This window comes from Protopterus annectens, chromosome 10.part0 (genome assembly GCF_019279795.1).
Source record: "Protopterus annectens isolate FY-2018-M chromosome 10.part0, PAN1.0, whole genome shotgun sequence".
Taxonomy (NCBI): domain Eukaryota; kingdom Metazoa; phylum Chordata; order Ceratodontiformes; family Protopteridae; genus Protopterus; species Protopterus annectens.
This window is the reverse complement of record NC_056744.1, coordinates 1,398,435,076-1,398,453,729: the sequence shown is the minus strand read 5'-3', so window position 1 is coordinate 1,398,453,729 and position 18,654 is coordinate 1,398,435,076. Positions and strand designations below refer to the sequence as shown.

Genomic DNA, 18,654 nt, shown 5'->3' with positions numbered 1-18,654 from the left:
TTATTATTATTTTTTTTTATTTGTTTTATTTAAGATTGATGACCAGGGAAGTCCACTGGGCCAAGAAGAGCCCATTTTCAGTGGAGGCCCGGAGAGAAAAGCTCCACAATAATTGCAAGTTACATTTCACATGTTACAAAAGGACATAGCTCATACAGCTAATTAAACATTTACAGATAAGCTCCATGATATTTGCAATTAGCATGTCACAATATTACAAAAACGAAAAGACATAATTCAATACAGAAATTTCAACATGTACATAAAGTGAATATTTTTGTTATAAACTCAATTGTCGGTTTAACATTTCAAAATATATAGCTACTAGCCATTAATAAGTTAGGAAAATATTATGCATGGAGAGGGTAATAGTATAACTGAGATTGGAGAGTATAGTACAATAGATATTAGAGAGAAAATTAGTTTTTGGTAGGGGATGGATTGTTTTGGGTGGGATGAAGTAATACTAGAAGTAGTTGGATAAGTCAGTGCAAGGTGGAATAAGGGTTTAAGCTGGAGCGTGGCAAGGACATTCCCATTTGGAAGAAAGATGATAGAGTAGCTGAGATTTGAAATTTGTATGGTTAGGTAGGTTGCATGGGTGTGTGGGGAGAGAGTTCCACTGTTTAGCTAAGGAGTGGGACAGCAGTAGATGGCCAGGAGGTTGTGCAGGTTTGTGTTTTGGTTTTTGGATCTGAGTGAGCCATTGGGAATGTAAGGTTTTAAGGAAGTACGAGAGCTGGGCAGTTGGCAGGTTTAAAGATGAGCTTGTGAGCAATGGTGAATTGTAGGTAACTGAGGTAGTTGGGTAGTTCAAGTCAGTTGAAGGTGAGGAGGGAGTAGCAGTGGTGGCATGAGTTTTTTGAATTGATTGCAAATTTGTAGATCTTCTGGTAGCAGGAGTGAAGTTTGGACCGAAGGTCAAGATGGAGATTGATGAAAAGACGGACACCATACATAAGGGAGGGGAGTAAGACGGTGGATGCAAGAGTTTGACGAGTAGAGGGGCTTAGGAAGTGGTTGTGCCTGTAGAGGAGACCTAACTTTTGGTGGGTTTTCTTGATTGAGGAGTAGATGTGGGTGTCAAATTTTAGTTCTTCATCAATAATGACGCCAAGAAGCTTGGTGTTGGGAACAATTTCAAGGAGGGTGTTTTGGCTCTGTATGGTGAATGTGGATTTGTCAATGGTGTTTTTGGTAGGGGGAAAAATATTAGTTTGGTTTTATTTGCATTTACTGCCAGATGGTTAGACTGCATCCAGGTTTCTGTTTTGGAGAAGGCTAGTTGGGTTTTTGCTAGGGGCTTGTAGGGGGAGAAAGCTGAGCAGATGATTGTTGAGTCATCTGCATATTGGATGATAGTTGAGTCTGAGATGGATTGGTGAAAGTTGTTAATGAATAGGTTGAAGAGAAGAGGGCCAAGAACAGAACCTTGTGGGACACCTGTGGGTGTGGGAAGGAAGGGGGACGTTGAAGTTTTCCATTGGACAGCTCCTTGGCGGTTGGACAAGTAGCTGGAAAACCAGGCAATGGTGATGGGAGAGAGGTGTAGGGTGGAGAGTTGGGATATAAGTAGGGTGTGTGAGATGGTGTCAACAGCCTTTGACAGATCTAGGAATAGTGTGGATATGAACTTGCCTGAGTTGCATTCGAGGTTTATGGTTTCAAGAAAGGAAAGAAGGGCAGTCATGGTGCTGTGGCCAGGGCAGAAGCCATGTTGGGTAGGGGAGAGGAGATTGTTTAGTGTTAGGTGTGCCATGAGTTGTGCTTGTATTGTTTTCTCTAGTATTTTAGAAAGAGGGGAAAGGATGACAGTAGGCCTGAATTTGATGATATCAGTATTTTTGCCACCTTTGTGGAGGGGGATGATGTAAGCATGGTGCCAGATAGAAGGGATGTATGAGTCTTGTATGGATCTATTTATAAGAATAGAGATGAGATAGGCAATGCTGTCTACAGATTGTTTGAGGAAAGTAGGTGGTAGGTTATCGGGTGCATTGCGACAGGGTATGTGTTTGAGGAGAAGTCTTTTTATAGTGCTTGTGAGGATGAGCTTGAGGCAGAAGAATGTTGAGGAAGGTTGATGATTGGGTTGGTGGTTGGGGCTGAAAGGGGTGGTGGTGGAGGATGGGAGTGGGAAGGAGGCTGATAGTTTAGCTATGCAGTCTATGAAGAATGAGATGAACTGGCTGGCTGTTTCAAAGTTGCAGAGGTTGGGGTCTGGGCAAGGGTTTTCTTTGTTGCCAGGATGCAGCATGGATGCGATAGTGTCCCAGAATTTTTTGAGATTTGTTGAGTGCAAGGACTGGAGTTTGGAGGAGTGGGCTTTGCGGTCTTTAATTATTAGTTTTTTTTGCAGAGTTTTGTAGTTGCTTATACTCTAGGAGGGTGTTAGGGTTTTTATGTTTTGGATATTGTTTCCATTTTTTGTCCCTTTGGTGCAAGGCTAGTTTAGTATCTTTTGATAACCATTGGAAGGGATTGGTTTTGATGCATTTGGTTCAAGGGGGGCTTGCTGATTGAGAAGGGTTAGGAATGAGTGATTAAAGTAGGAAATGGCATCATCTAGAGGAAGGGTTTTTAGTGGGGACCAGTCAATATGCTTTAAGCATTCGGAGAAAGTTAGAGGGTTGAAAGAGGAGAGATTGCGGGTTTGGATGTAGTGGTGTTTTTTATGCAGTGGAGATGGGAGATGGTCGGTGAAGGCTGGTAGATGATTGCTGAGAGGATCAGGTAATGTTCTTGCTTTGGTGATAAGGTTTGGGTGAGTTGTTAGGATCCAGTCACTGATGGTACCAGAGGTACCATCTTTATTTAGTCTGGTTGGAGATGTATTAGTTGGGAGAAGTTGTACAGGTTGATTGTGTGGGACAGGGCTTCAGAGTTAATAGTATTCCAATTGATGTTGGTATCACCAAGTATATAGGTTTCATTTTTTTATATTGGAGGAAAACCAGGACAGGATGTTTTCAAAAGTTTTGATATTATCACCCGGGGGAATATAGAGGGCAGCAATACATATGGAGTTGTGGTTGTTGATTTTTAGTAAACTTATTATAATTTTAGCGTTGGCAAAGGTTGGTATTTTATTGGAGTAGGGAGTTATGGTATGGGAGGTGGGGTAAATTATTGTTACTCCACCTCCTTTTTTGTGGTCTCTGTCGTGAATGATTTGCAAACCTGGTGGTAGGATTTCACTATCTTTTATATAGGTTTTCAGCCAGGTTTCAGAAACGGCGGTAATGTTGGGGTGGTTATGATAGAGCCAGGCATGGAGGTTAATGATTTTGCTTTTCAGGCTTTGTGCATTAAGTGTTGTAAGACAAATGGAATTTGAGTGTGTGGGTTGAGTGGAGAGTTTGGTGAGATTGATGTTAGGGATGGGTCCAGGGTTGGGGTGGATGTCGCCGGCTAGTGAGAGAAAGATGTGGAGTAGAAGAGTGAGGCAGTGTGTTGGGTAATGGGAGCTTGGGTTGTGTGAGAGTAGTGATTTTCTGGTACCACATTTAAGAGGGGAGTACGGGGGGGTTGGGTTGGGAGCAGTTTTGGTTTGAAAAAATAGATTGGGTTAGAGGTAAAGAGTTCATGTGAGATGGATGAGTAGAATGGGAAGTGCAGTTGATGGTAAGATGTAGTGGAGTGTGTGTGTGAGAGTTATGACAAGGGTTGGGAAAAAGTGTGAGATAGGTAAGAGAAGAGAGAGACATTACTATGGAAAATGGGGTTATAAAGAGAGATATGTAGAGCATTATAGGAGGGGTGGATGTTTGGGGTGATGTAGATCTACAGGTGGGTGGGGTTTGGCTTAAGTGTATTGTGACTGGAGATGTGTTGGGTGGGGAGGAGTCAGGGGATGTATAAAAGTACAGGTAGCGGGGGTGGGTGAGATTTGGGGGCAGGGTAGGGGAGCGGAGTGATCAGGTTACACCTTCCAGGAGGAGCAGCAGTCACCAAACAGAAAGCAATCAGTGAGAAGGTTGGCAACTACAGAAATAGGACAGCTATCGTTTTGATTTGAATGTTACCTTTCTGTTTGTTTTTATTGGCTAAGTGACAGAACCCACAGGGTCAGAGTTGCTGGAGCCATGTCAGACTCAAAGCCTGTCACAAGTGGTGTCCCACAGGGCTCAGTCCTGGGTCCACTCTTGTTCGGCATCTACTTTTCTGAAGTACAAGCAAACACAGGAGGGTTATGGCTGACAAAGTTTGCAGATGACTGAAAAAAGGCCATATGCGAAAACACATCTGACACAGATATCCTCCAGAAGGGACTCACACAAACCGATAACTGGTGCCAGAGCCATGGCAGTTAAACGCCAAAAATGCATAGTCATACCCTTCGGGAACAAGGTTACCCCTAGCTACCATATAGGTGGCAATCCACTGAGCACAGAAAAAGTCATCAGAGATCTGGGGACCCAGGTTGACAGTAGCCTTCGTTTGACACTCATGTTGCTAAAGTAGTTAGGAAAACCTTCTACATCACCCACCTGATCATGAAGGGATTCACATCTAGATCAAGGGAGGTCATCGTCCCCTGTACTCATCACTTATTAGACCTATGATTAAGTACAATGCCTGCTCGAATGTATCTGACCAGACACCTGCTGCAGCTTGAAAGGCCCCAAAAGTTCCTCACCAAAAGGATAAAGGGTCTCAAAAATATGTCTTATGCTGCCCGACTGAAAGAACTCCAGCTCTATTCAGTCTCATACCGCTTGCTCAGAGGTGACCTGTGCCTGACATATAAGGCCATGTCAAACCCAGATTTGATGAATATGCTTCACCTCAAAAATCTAGATCCCTCAGAACCACAAGGGCGGAGACTTAAACCTTGACACGGTTATAAATAGAACGTGCTGGAGGGACAGATTCATCACCCAGAGACTCCCTATGCTGTGGAACAAAATCCCGGTACATGTGAGGCAGAGCACCTCTCTGGCCTTGTTCAAGAGGAATCTTGACCAATGGATGGGAGATTGCAGATATACCCCAGGGATTACTTCAGTGTCACTGCTTGACAGAGGCACAGCAAAATGATAGGCATAGTTTTTATTCAAACTAAAGGGTGGCGCCACATAACTATGGGCTAGGCTTATAAATGCCCTTGGGCAGATAGCCTAGTATGAACCTATGAACCTATGAACCTATGAACCAGTGGGGAGCTGCAGTTCACTGAAAAGTAGGAAAATAATGTAGTTATGCCAGGGGTTTTAGAAAGAGGCATGTAGTAAATTATGACTTAATAGAGTACTAATTAAAAAAGAATGGAATATGGTATAAGTGAGTATACTACTGGGGATTCCTATGAAGCAAGGGCAGAAAAGCTAAGTCAAAAGATGGTGCCTTTCTACATCAGGTTTTTTGATTCAGTATGTAAGTACAATCATAAGTACAAATAGTACTTGCAGTTGTGCACACTACTGAGGGATGCCCGTGGGACAGACAGAAACAGAGTGTAATCAGGCAGAGGTTTTTAGTATTTAAAGATGGCTCCGCAGCTCAGGGGAGGAATAAGTAAACTCTCAAGAGGAAGAGGGAGGGAATAGACAGGATTGACAGGGCTGGAAAGCTTACAATAAGATTATGTTAGGAGACCGAGAGAAGGGGGGGGCTAAGAGCCAGGGCTTGGAGAAAGCTGTGAAAAAACAGGTTTGACAGGGCTAGGAAACTTACACTAGAACTATGTTAGAAGAACAAGAAAGGGGGGGGGGCTTGGAGAAAGCTGTGAGAAGATAAAAACAATCAACCTTCTATCCCAGGTCAGTACCTAAAGGTGTCTTTTTATCTGTGTGAATTCAAAAGCAGATTTAGTAGAGCATCAGGGAAGTAGAATATAAAATAAATGTAAAGCTTTTGGAAAATGTATAAATTTGTTACAATAAACTGGAGAATAAAATATAAAAGAAATGTGATATACAAGATAAATAAAATATACAAATATAAAATAAATGCAAAGCTTTACAGTAAATGGGAGAAAAAAGGTAGGGAAATATTGTTATTATTATTATTATTATTGTTATTATTATTATTAGTATTATTACTATTATTATTACTACTGTAGCCTGCCTTAAGGGAAATGAAATATGGTTTCTTACATGAAGGTAACAAAATCCAGTTTTGCACAAGCTTTCGCTGTTCCATTTAGGAGGTGTATCTCTTTTTCTTTTACCTTAGGGCTGTTTGATCACTTCTTACAAAAAGTGTTGAAACTACTGTGCACTAAATCATCGCTGGACCAGAAGGGGAAAATATTTTTTTCCACTAACCAAGGCAACACTTATTTTACTACATACAGTTGTGTACTTATGTTGTGCTTTTTTATAATTTTTTCCTCATTTTTCATTGTCAGCAGGACTGCAGCTTGGGCACAGTGAAGTGGGTGGCTATATGCAAGCTGTTAGAAAGTGTAATAAAGGTACTGTCAGCATTCATTCATTTTGAGTGAATAATGGCAATGTCAGCGTGTGCTTGGTTGTAACTGTATTATTATTATTATTATTATTATTTATTTATTTATTTATTTTTTGCTTAAATCTTCTCTGGACTTCACAACTTTGTTATTTTTTAATCTAGCTACTGCTCCAGTTGTCTGTTGTTGCTCAGCTATTAGTGGGCTCTAAAAGCCTAGCCATACCCTTTGCTCGATTCTGGCTAAGCTCTTCAAAAATCACATGCTTGCCCAACTTTAGGTGTACCACCTTATCAGTGTAAGAAGAGGAAACAGCAAATTAATATGCCCACAGAATTCATACCTCTCAACCTCTAAGGCCAAGAAATCTGGACAAAGCAATATATACTGGGGGGACAAAGGCCCACAACTAGGGACAATTTTTAAATATTGCTCTTACAAACTTAGAAAGTTAATAGAATAACTAATTTTGCATTAGCATGAATTTTCTGAAGAGTATGAAGTTTGAAATGGAAATGCCTGTCATTATTTTCTGACTTCAATCTTCAATGATTTGCCAGAAAACCAAAATTTTATGAGGAATAGACCAAAAATATGAAGCAAAAATCTGAACATTCTGCAAAAATCTGTACAGTTGAGAGGTGTGCCACAGATACAGTCCTGGCTAACCTTGAAAGGGGGAAGGGAAGGACAACCTCCAGATACACTCATAAGAGTATGTGAGTCCAGCAAAGATTAAGGGGTAATGTTTAAATCCCCCAAAGGTACTGTACTTACATTTGATAAAGGCACAGAACAAAGAAGAATTTGTGTATTTTCAAAGCCTATTTAGAGAGATAATTTAGAGAGATACTTCAGCACACAAATGTAGTGTACTGAAAATGGATGTCAAGTTACAAACTAAAGAATCCATAGATGAGAGATTGCATCTTGCCAATAAATTATCAAAACACTAAGAGAGATTGGCCATGAAGCAGAATTAATGGAGAAAAAGTAAATGTATGCCCTGTGGCAAAACAGCCTGTATGGACAGAGCTAGTAGAGGGAGGGGAGTTACACAGTAAAACTTTTCAGACTGAAAACAGCACAAAGCAGGAAAGAGCATGAACCAAGGGAGCTATAGAAAAGGAGTCTCTCTTACTAAAGGGTTCATACTGAAGAAATGAATTTAGGAAGTTTGAATAGTATACAACTTGAGCAGAATTCTAAACTTTCTGGCAAACAAACAAAAGGTCCTAGAAGTAGAGGACTTTAAGCAACTGGTATATGTTGAAAAGGAAACGATAAACAAGAATTTACTAGTGTAGTAAAGGAGTGGGATGGAGAAGCAGAGGTGCATCTATGGTGGTTTGCAGGGGGTAGTTACCCCAAATGCAATGTTACTGGGCATGACTGGGAGATACTAGTCAATGAGTAGAGCAGTACTGACATTCATTGCCATAAATGTATTTCTGAATGCCAGTACAGACATGAATGCCTGCACTGCTTTTCTGATTTTGTGATCAAGACTGATGTGCTTCAGTGCTTTGTGTGTGGCATTGCTACAAACTGAGCAGGTAGTTTTTTTCAGTTTTTATAACCAGAAGAGTTTCCCTTTAGCCTTTTAGTCATTGTTTTGCTCCTGCAGTTTGACTTTATGTTTCTCCTTAACTTATGAGTTGATGAATACAGATATGGACCTGATTTGCTGCTTATCGTCAAACATAGTGTCCAGACTGGGGGCTTGGGGAGCAGACATTTTTTTTGTTGTTGTTGTTTTGCTTTGGTTGTTTTTTGGTTTTAGACCTTTTTTTGTGCCAGATCAAGGAACAGTACCAGGTGCTAGATGAGCCAGTTACAGCTCCGAGGAGAAAAACAATCTGGCAAGAGTATTAAACCATTTTTGTCAGTGTAAAGCAGTACCAGATCGTCAAACATAGTGTTCAGATTGAGGGGCATGGGGAGCAGAAATTTTTTTGTTGTTGTTTTGCTTTGGTTGTTTTTTGGTTTTAGACCTTTTTTTGTGCCAGATCAAGGAACGTTACCAGGTGCTAGATGAGTCGGTTACAGCTCCGAGGAGAAAAACTATCTGGCAAGAATATTAAACAATTTTTGTCAGTATGAAGCAGAAATCTCAACTAAAGAGAGACTTTATGCAATAGATGCATATGAGATGCATATCCACTACTAGCATTAATATCCTCCATTAAATACAATTTATATATATAGATACTCCATAGTACTTTTATATGGGTATGAAACATATATTTATATAGTTGTCAGCAATCATGTTCTATTTATTTATAGTTGATTTAATTAATGTTGTTTAAATTTATATAGGTTAGATGTTTTATATAATAGACATTTTATGAATTTTGCTGATATATTAAATGTTTGTATTAAGTTATGTGAAGCTAATATGTATTTGTTGGCAGCTTCATTTCTGTCTTAATGATAGTATTTTAGAATCAGTGTTTTTACGTTTTTACTGATACTTGATTGTTCAATTGCTTAATTTGTTAATTGGCTTTAATTGAGCAAGGTATTTAAGAGTTGTTTTTTAGTATATGCATTGAGATCTGAAGAAGCGTGCACGTGAAAGCACTTGTCATAATAAATACTGGATTCTATTAATTATTCTGTGGTGGTCGTGCTCTGTTTTACATTTATACTATTACTGACTTCCCATTTGAATGAATAGCGATGGATATTGTTGACCCTTTAATAAAGTTTATTAGTGAGTTTCAGTATATTTCAGTTGTATTCCTAGGCTTTTCTTCCACATAAGGCAGATGGGAAGACTGTAGCTAAGGAGCTAGTGTTAGTATTTTCCACAGAAGTGATATCTAAGGAAATACTCACTGACCAGGCATCTCCATTTATGTCAAAAGTAATGCACCAACTAAAATACAAGTGTACCATTACCAAAAAGGTGGTCTGGTGGAACATTTTAATATTGAGGAACATGGTAAAAACTGGGAGCAATCAGTATCATACCTCTCCTATGCCAGTAGAACAGTACCACAAGCTTCAACAAGGTTTAGCCCTTTTGAATTATTATAAAGCAAATACGATAAGAGACTATTACATTTTGTGAGAAAAAAATTAAGAAGAAGACAAAACCCCCATTTAAAAGGATTATAGACTGTTATATTCCACGGTGGTGCAGCGGTAGCGTTGTTGCCTCACAGCAAGAGGTTCTCCCATTCGATTTTCGGTTGGAGTGCGGGGAGTGGCTTCTGTGTGGAATCTGCATGTCCTCCCCGCGGTTGGATGAGCGTTCGAAAGACATGCGTAAATGGGAGTGCCTTCGTTGAAGGTTGAACTTCAAGCTGGCACCTCGGCGTTTGTGAAAATCCACTGCCAATCATTAGTGGACTGGAGTTCCGCTGTGGCGACCCCTAACCAGGAAAAGCCGAAAGACAACAACAACATAGACTGTTAATACCAACTTACAGAATAAGCTGAAAATAGGAATGCCTATTGCAAAAGAACACCAGATGGAGGCAGCCAAGGACATACAACAAGTGTATAACAGGAATCCTGAGACCAAGAGTTAGTTTCAGTCCCCTCTGCAGAAAACTGATTTAACAAAGCTCTTTTAAGGGTGAAAGTGCTCATCTGTTGGTTTTTCAATAAAGAAGTTTTGATTATTAAACAAGTTATAAGTGCTTGATTACTCTGAACTCTCAACTGAGCTTGTCTACAGTGCATGGATCTTTTTTCCTGACTTTTTAGGATTTTTAGCCATCAGCTTTGTTGCCCACAGGTATCAGTTTTCCCTGTGGCCTATATGTATATATATATATATATATATATATATATATGTATATATATATATATATATATATATATATATATATATATATATATATGTATATATATATATATATATATATATATATACATATATATATATATATATATATATATATATATATGGGATCTGGACACATGCTCGACTAGCATGTCCAAATCACAAAACATCGAACACACATATACGAAAGCGCTTAACATCGACAAACGCTTCCGTGTATGTGTGCCTGTTTCGTAGATCGGACTGTAGTGCGGGTAAGGGAAAATTCCCTTTTCCCCACTGTAGTGCGATCTCTGAATGAGAATAATAAAGTAGGGGGTGTGTGGTGGGCAAGTAGATTTTTTTTTTTTTTTTTTGAACAACACATACACAGAAGTGCTTTTCGATGTTAAGCGCTTTTGTGTATGTGTGTTCCATGTTTTGTGATTCGGACATATGCTATTCGAGCATGTGTCCTAGACCCATATATATATATATATATATATATATATATATATATATATATATATATATATATATATATATGTATATGTATTTATATACATATATCTATCTGTATATGTATATATATATATATATATATATATATATATATATATATATATATATATACTATATATATATATATATATATATATATATATATATATATATATATATATATATATATATATATATATATATATATATATATATATATATATATATATATATATATATATATACTATATATATATATGGGATTGGTACTGATCCCTGAAGGAACTTCTCATCAAAGCACAAACGGTGCAGATAAGGGAATATTCCCTTTTTCCTCACTGTAGTGCGATCTCGGAATGAGAATATTAAAGTGGGGGGTGTGAGGGGTGCACGGGGGCTTGCTCGCCTTCATAAAAGTAGATTTATTGGGTTTTTTTTACGCACTTTAACAAAAGCGCTTTTTCGGTGAAAGCGCTTTCGTTAAAGTGTGGTCGGTGATTGTGGATTCGGACTATTGAACTTTGGTTCAATAGTCCTAGATATATATATATATATATATATATATATATATATATATATATTTATATGAAACACATTTGACTGAAAGTTATATATGGCCTTTACCCCACTGTAGTGCGACCCTGGAGTTAGAATATATAGTAAGTATATTTTGAACTATGCACATGGATACTTGCAATTTCAATGGATTACTCTTTTCTAAACTTAATGTATATTCAAACTATGTGGGGGGGATATGCCCCCCACACCCCCCAATGTGTGGGGGTGCCCCCCCTTACTATATATACTAACTCTAGGGTTGCACTACAATGGGGAAAAGACCATAAATAACTTTCAGTGAAATGTGTTTCAGTGAATTGTGTTTTCAGTGAACTGTGCTTTCAGTGATTTATGCACAGTCATTTGGCTTTCAGTGAAATGTGCTTTCAGTGAATAGTCCTAGACCCATATTTATATATATATATATATATATATATATATATATATATATATATATATATATATACACACACACACACACACACACACACACACACACACACACACACACACACACACACACACATATATCTATGTATGTATGAGTGTACTTCACAACACCGAAGTACCATACCACCAACTTCCAGAAAACCAACACCAGAACACCAACAAATCAAAATCCCGATAGATCAGTTAGTCAACATTCACTCAATCGAACGTTTATAAGACCTACTGTATTGCTATGGCATATTTTGACTTAACTGGTAAAGCATCCTGTAAAAACAGTCTGCTGTATCTTTAAATTAACATACGTGGTACTAAAGCCAAGATTCCGTACTAATTGTAAGAAGCTGCTATCATACTTAGACAAATTTACACCATGAAAACATCGCAGAAAGGTAAGAAAATATTTCTAAAATATGGTTACATATATTATCTATAAAGAATTACAAACAGCAGAAACTAGTAATTTTCAAGGCACTGCCCACCAACCAATACCCGAAAACCCAAACAAAATCCCACTGAATATTCATTACAGTAACTATAGCACCAACATGAATATTCAGTAGAAATTTCTAAATTCAAAAACAACTGCTTAATTCCAAATCACATGTTGATGCCCCCCTGTGCCCCCCCAAACCCCCTGCCAATTAAGTATACCAACTCCAAGATCGCACTGCAATGCGATAATGAGAGGCTTTCCTGTTCCACTCAGCTTGGACTGTCAGCATTTCAAACGTTCAGTCTTCTAAACGTCAGTATTGTGAAGTTTATATGTGTGTGTGTGTGTGTGTGTGTGTGTGTGTGTGTGTGTACCCATACATACACATATAAATACTTAGACATATGTATGTATAGGTACAAGTGTGTGTGCGTGTGTGTGGGTCTATGTATATAGATAGATAGATAGATAGATATAGATATTTACACACACAAACACACATACATGTAAGAGCAAATGTTTGGGTTTCCTGAGTTTTTCATCTGAATCAGCTCACCACTAATTCAGTTTTAGTTGACAGCTTGGCACATCTTTTGACTGGAGTATCCAAAAATATGGCTTCAGTTTTGAGGACATGACTGCGTAGTCCACATTGTTTTAGTACCAAATGCAGTTAATTGCAGCCTCATCTTCAAATAGGGTGTTTGCTGTGGAAAATCAGCGAGTAGCACGCAAGTCCAATTGTTTGCAAGTGGACACTGTTGTACCTTCAGTAGTATGAAAACCACTTAGAATGTTGTCTAAAGAATAGTATGCTGTAAGTTTTGTTATGTCATACTCTGTCTTTTTGGAAATCCTCAGTTAAGTATTGATTTAGGCCCTGTCAAATGTCCACAAATTGAAAAGGCATTTAGCTTTTTAATGCAGTATATATGAAAATATATCATAAAAATATATGTAACACTACAGAATGATTAATCTGGGCTGAACTGAAAACGTCTGCATTTTAAAAAGTCTGATAGTTTGTGATGATGAAAATTTAAAGCCAAGTTTAGAAAGTTTAGCCGATATATTAATGATAATATATTATAATTAAAACTAATCCATGTCTTCTAATTTTATAGTACCTGCAGCTTCATAATTTATCTGTTGGGAACCATGATTATGAAAGGAAAGGCTCAGACATGACAGCCATGACAGTGTGCCAGCAGTTTTATAAGAAAGGAAGCATCTACCCAGGAAATGATACATTTGACATTGACCCACATATCGTAACTGGTAATGCTACTTTTCTTTTCAATCGTTATGGCATTGTGTTTGGTCTGAATTGAGTAAATCTGTCTGTTCACAGGTTATTTGGTGCGGTAGCTTCAAGTGTGTAAATTCTGTAAATTAATTTCAAGTTTTTCCTTGCTATCTTGCTACCAAAACAGTTAGCTCACAGCATCAACTACTGATAGCCACTATCATCTGAAAGCAGTGGTCATAGAAGGCTGTCAACAAATACCAGCATGAAGACGTGGGAGTTGACTGGAGCAAAAGTGTAAGAGTTCAAGGAAATACTCAGGGCTCTAGCACCTCAAGAAGAAGAAGAAATAGGTGTAGTTTAATAATGGCAATATGTTAAAACAACATGATTGAGGATTATATAAGAGATATGCAGCCAATCCAGATGTGGAAAAAGATGTGCAAGGAAATTTGGTAATGAAATAAGAAAGTCCAAGAAGAAATAAGGAGTACAGACAAAAGTGGAAGATGGAAAAGATGGATCAGGCAAAGACGGAGTACTGGTTGGCTTACAGACAGGCCAAGAGAACAGTCATAGTAGCAAAGAGAAAGGCATCAGAGGCACACTCCCTACTTCTGGAAAATGACTCAACAGATGGCAGAAATTAACTCTGTCAGGTTTCAAGACAAAGACAGAAAGTTAAAGAAAACAGTCATCAGACACCCTTCATAAGGGATACTAGCAACAACCTGCTCACCAGTACATTTGACACCAAAGACAGATGGAAGGAGTACTTCCAGCAGCTTCTGAATGGAGCAAATCCCACAGAAGCTGCACTGCCCCAAACACAGCCTACAGTGAAAAAGGAAGAAGAAACCACCCTAGAGGAAGTAAGAACAGTACTAAGGAAAATGAAGTCAGGGAAAGCAACAGCCTCATCTGAGGTCATGGTAGATGTGATTAAGGTGTTGTGTGAGTTAGGGGAGAAATAGCTCAGTAGGATACTGATAGCAGTATGGAGATAAAGGCATACCAGATAAATAGAGTATAACCAGTCCAATGTCATTGTACAAGAACAGAGGGGACATTCACATCTATGTTAAGTTCCTCATTACTTTACATCTTCAGTAAATTCACTGAGACACAAGCAGTTAAAAGAAAAACACTTTACAACTCACCTAGATTAAACAACATGACAGAACAGTGACAAGCTTTATTCACATGAGAATGAACAGACAGGTTGTAGAATATTCTTATCAGTTATAATTCACATATTTGATTGACAGTTGAAATCTGCAGTTATTATTCAGAGACTGCTGGGCAGCATATTTTCACATACTGAACACTTTCTCATGACTTCACTCGTGCGGTCACAAACAAAGCTGTACTCAAACCAAAACATGTAGCAAAATAAGGCCAAACTATCTAACCATTTCACTAAGGCAAACAACATTCTATAACATTGATTTGTTCCATAAAAAGGAAGTACTGTAAGCCTTATCAGGCATGCAGCATACATTTGCTGTAAACATGTATCTGGTCTGAATACAGAAATCCACCTTGTCAGTTGTAATGCCTGAAATAAATCTACTAGAGAAAATCCATTCTGACACTTATATTTTTGATATTTTCAATATATGTCTAACACTCTGGGCAGTCACACTGTATGAAAGTACTGGAGATGGTGACTGATTAACACATATGCGGAGTAGTAGAAAGTAAGATGAGAGATGAGCAGTCTAGATTCAGAATGCTGCACAACCAGCCCAGTGTTTGCAGTGCGACAGGTAGTTAAGAGAAAGTTAGAGAAGAGGAATGACCTGAAGAAAGCATATGACAAAGTCCCAAGGATGCTGATTTGGGCTGTCCTGTGATGGTTCAGTCTCAGAAATATTGGTAGAATTAATGCAGGCTGTGTACAAGAACCCAATCGCATAAGTATGAACAGTGTTCAGAGTTCCCAGTGAGAGGTGGTGTGCATCAGGGTTCATCTCTGAACCCACTGCTGTTTTTATTGATGATGGACTACATTAGCAAACAAGCTGGAGTGGACAGATCAAGAAAGCTGCTGTATGCAAATAATGTGGCATTACCAGCAGACTCTAAACAAGAAATTCTGAAACTGATAGGGGAATGCAATGCCAAAAGTAAGGCATATGGGATGGCAGCAAATGGAATCAGAAGAAGCTAAAAATGTTGATAGAGGGGAAAAAGTGGAACAGCTAAACAGCTTCTGGGAGGGGTGGTCTGTATGAGGAGGTCAAAGTTAGAGTCAGAGTTGCTGCAGCAAATTGGCACAGAGTGTGATTATAGTGTGTGACAGAAGGATGCCAAAGAAGCTATAATGTCAGGTGTACAAAATAATGATGCAACCAGTACTTTTGTATGCTGCAGAGCAGAGCAATTAAGGACACTAGAAGTGATAGAGATGAACTGCTTAAGACAGTTGGTAGGATGCATACTGCGGGCAGATGGAGAAATAAGGACATCAGAGCAGAAGCCCAAGTAGCTTCAAGTTCAGAAAAGGTCAAAGAGAGCAGATTACGGTGGTTTTGTCACAATTTGGTAAAGAAGATTTGGGAAAGATAAGAAGAAGGCAAGAGGAAATGAGGACATCCAGCAAAGAGATGGATGGATTATGTAAGAGAAGACCTGTGACAGTCAGAAGAAGGTAGGAGAGTGGCATTGAAACAAGAGTGATGATGACAGTTGATGCAACACTGCAACTTCATGTAGAAAATGGGAAAAAAGAGGGTTGATGTTTGCTTGCTATTCCTAAAACACAGTGAAGTTCCATATGGGTCTCCATCAGATATTGCTATTGTCTTTTTATGCTTCATATGTATGCAAGACACTCAGAGTTGTCCAGTTTAAATTGTTGCCATTTTCTTATATAGCTGTACTTCACCAGTGCCAGCTTCACAACTCACTTGTGCTTGATAGCTGTGTACCACATCCAGTCAGCCCTCAATCACTGCAATTTTAGTGATAAGAACCTCAACGTAGGGTACATTGCTGCATGTAATAAAGAAAAAAAATAAATGTTTTGCACTGGTAAGAATGGGAATCATAGCATTCTTATCCTAGTCAGTGAACCATGCTGACAAAAAAGTCCTTGTAATAGTGGAAACAGTAAACTGCCAATGCAGTTTTTTGTAATAATTGAGAACAAATCCTTGTCCATCCACAGTAGTTTCCATTCACATCCAAATACAGACCCCTTTGTTTGGTGGGCACTAATCCAACAAATACATTAGTCCATCTTCTGATTCTAAAAACAAAACCGATTCCATTCCACAAATGCATACATACAGACTTTGAGTTCAAGCTGAATTTAAATGCTGCTTTTGCATTTGGGGTATAAAACTACTCATGCCATCATGCATGGGCCTTGTCCACCTGTAGCTATTAAAGTAAGCTGTTCTGCACCTTAGGTAGGGAGAGTTTCCTTGCAGTGATCCTACTGGCAGTACATTTTCATACTTGATAATGGTTGCCAAATTGACCTTTACTACCAACACATATTACTGTCATGGCTGTACAAACTGGACCACTGATATAAATGTAAATTTGAGGTGTTCAGCTTTTATTGCTTATGGCAAATAAACTCTCCTACTCTGGACTATGACCTTCATCACTATCCTCACCAAAATAAACTTCACACTGAACAGCTGAAAATCAGAATTGTGAGCACTGGCTTTGCAAGAGTTCACATACTTCACTGTCAACTCAGACCCCTTCATTTTTTCTTGTTAACAGTAATTGTATTTTGGCTAAAAGTATTTTGCATTCACGTAGAGATGCATAGGTTCATAGGTTCATAGGTTCATACTAGGCTATCTGCCCGAGGGCATTTACAAGCCTAGCCCATAGTTTACCCCTTTAGTATGGGGAACTATACCCATTATTTTGCTGTGCCTCTGTTGAGCAGTGACACTGAGGTAATCCCTGGGGTATATCTGCGATCTCCCATCCATTGGTCAAGATTTCTCTTGAACAATGCTCTGCCTCACATATACCGGGATTTTATTCCACAGCATAGGGAGTCTTTGGGTGATGAATCTATCCCTCCAGCGGTTTAAGTCTCCGCCCTTGTGGCTCTGATCTAGATTTTTGAGGTGAAGCATATTCATCAAATCTGGGTTTGACATGGCCTTGTATGTTAGGCAAAGGTCACCTCTGAGCAGGCAGTAGCGACTGAATAGAGCTGGAGTTCTTTCAGTAGGACAGATGTTTGAGAACCTTTATCCTTTTGGTGAGGAACTTTGTGGCCTCTCCAGCTGCTGCAAGTGTCGGGTCAGATACATTCGAATGGGGCATTGTACTCAATCATTGGTCTGATGAGTGATGAGTATAGGGAGACTATGACCTCCCTTGATCTAGATGAGAATCCCTTCATGATAAGGTGGGCAATGTAGAAGGTCTTCGCTACATGGGTGTCGAATGACAGACTACTATCAACCTGGGTCCCCAGGTCCCTGATAACTTCTTCTGTACTCAGTGGATTGCCACCTATTTGGTAGCTAGGGTATGACTATGCATTTTGGCATTTAACTTTAGGCCATGGCTCTGGCACCAGTTATCCGCTTCTGTGAGACCCTTCTGAAGGATATCTGTGTCAGATGTTTAGTTTGCAGTCATCTGCAAACTTTGTCAGCCATAACCCTCCTGTGTTTGCTTGTACTGGAAAAGTAGATGCCAAACAAGAGTGGGCCCAGGACTGAGCCCTGTGGTACACCACTTGTGACAGGCTTTGAGTCTGACATGGCGCCAGCAACTCTGACCCTGTGGGTTCTGTCACTCAGCCAGTTTGCAACCCATCTTGTGATGTATGGGTTAACATTTAAGCTGATGAGTTTTTCAATGATACTATTGTATCAAGGCCTACCAGAGATGAGGTAGGCTGTATGGACTGCCTTTCCTCATCAATGGCTTTGGTGACTGTTTCAAAAAGTCAACCAAGTTTAGAAGGCATGATCTGCCTTTGACAAAGCCAAACTGGGATGGATCCAAAGTCTGCAAATTCCTATGTCTTTATTTATGAGGTCCATTATGATCCTCTCCATGGCTTTGCAGATAAGGCTTGTCAAGCTAATGGGCGGTAATTTCCAGGGTCGGTGGAGGCACCGCCTTTGTGAAGTGGGACCACAGTTGCAGTGCCACTCCAGAGGTAAGACTATGATTAAACAGCTGTCCTAGCTGTGGGTTTAATTCCTCGTTGAGTTGAGCACACAGCCGGGGACACCATCAGGTCCCATGGATGCTGTGTTTTGCTTTGGAGAGAGCAGTTCTCACTT

At 39.2% G+C, this 18,654-nt stretch overlaps 1 protein-coding gene across 1 annotated transcript in view; it reads left to right on the top strand.

Moving 5' to 3' along the window:
- The window catches only part of MCOLN3 (mucolipin TRP cation channel 3), a 1,554,854-nt gene that overhangs the window by 792,984 nt on the left and 743,216 nt on the right, over window positions 1-18,654 (top strand). The window contains exon 5 of the mRNA XM_044086032.1: window positions 13,254-13,407. Coding sequence (XP_043941967.1) covers window positions 13,254-13,407 — 154 coding nt within the window. The remainder of the gene's footprint in view (window positions 1-13,253; window positions 13,408-18,654) is intronic.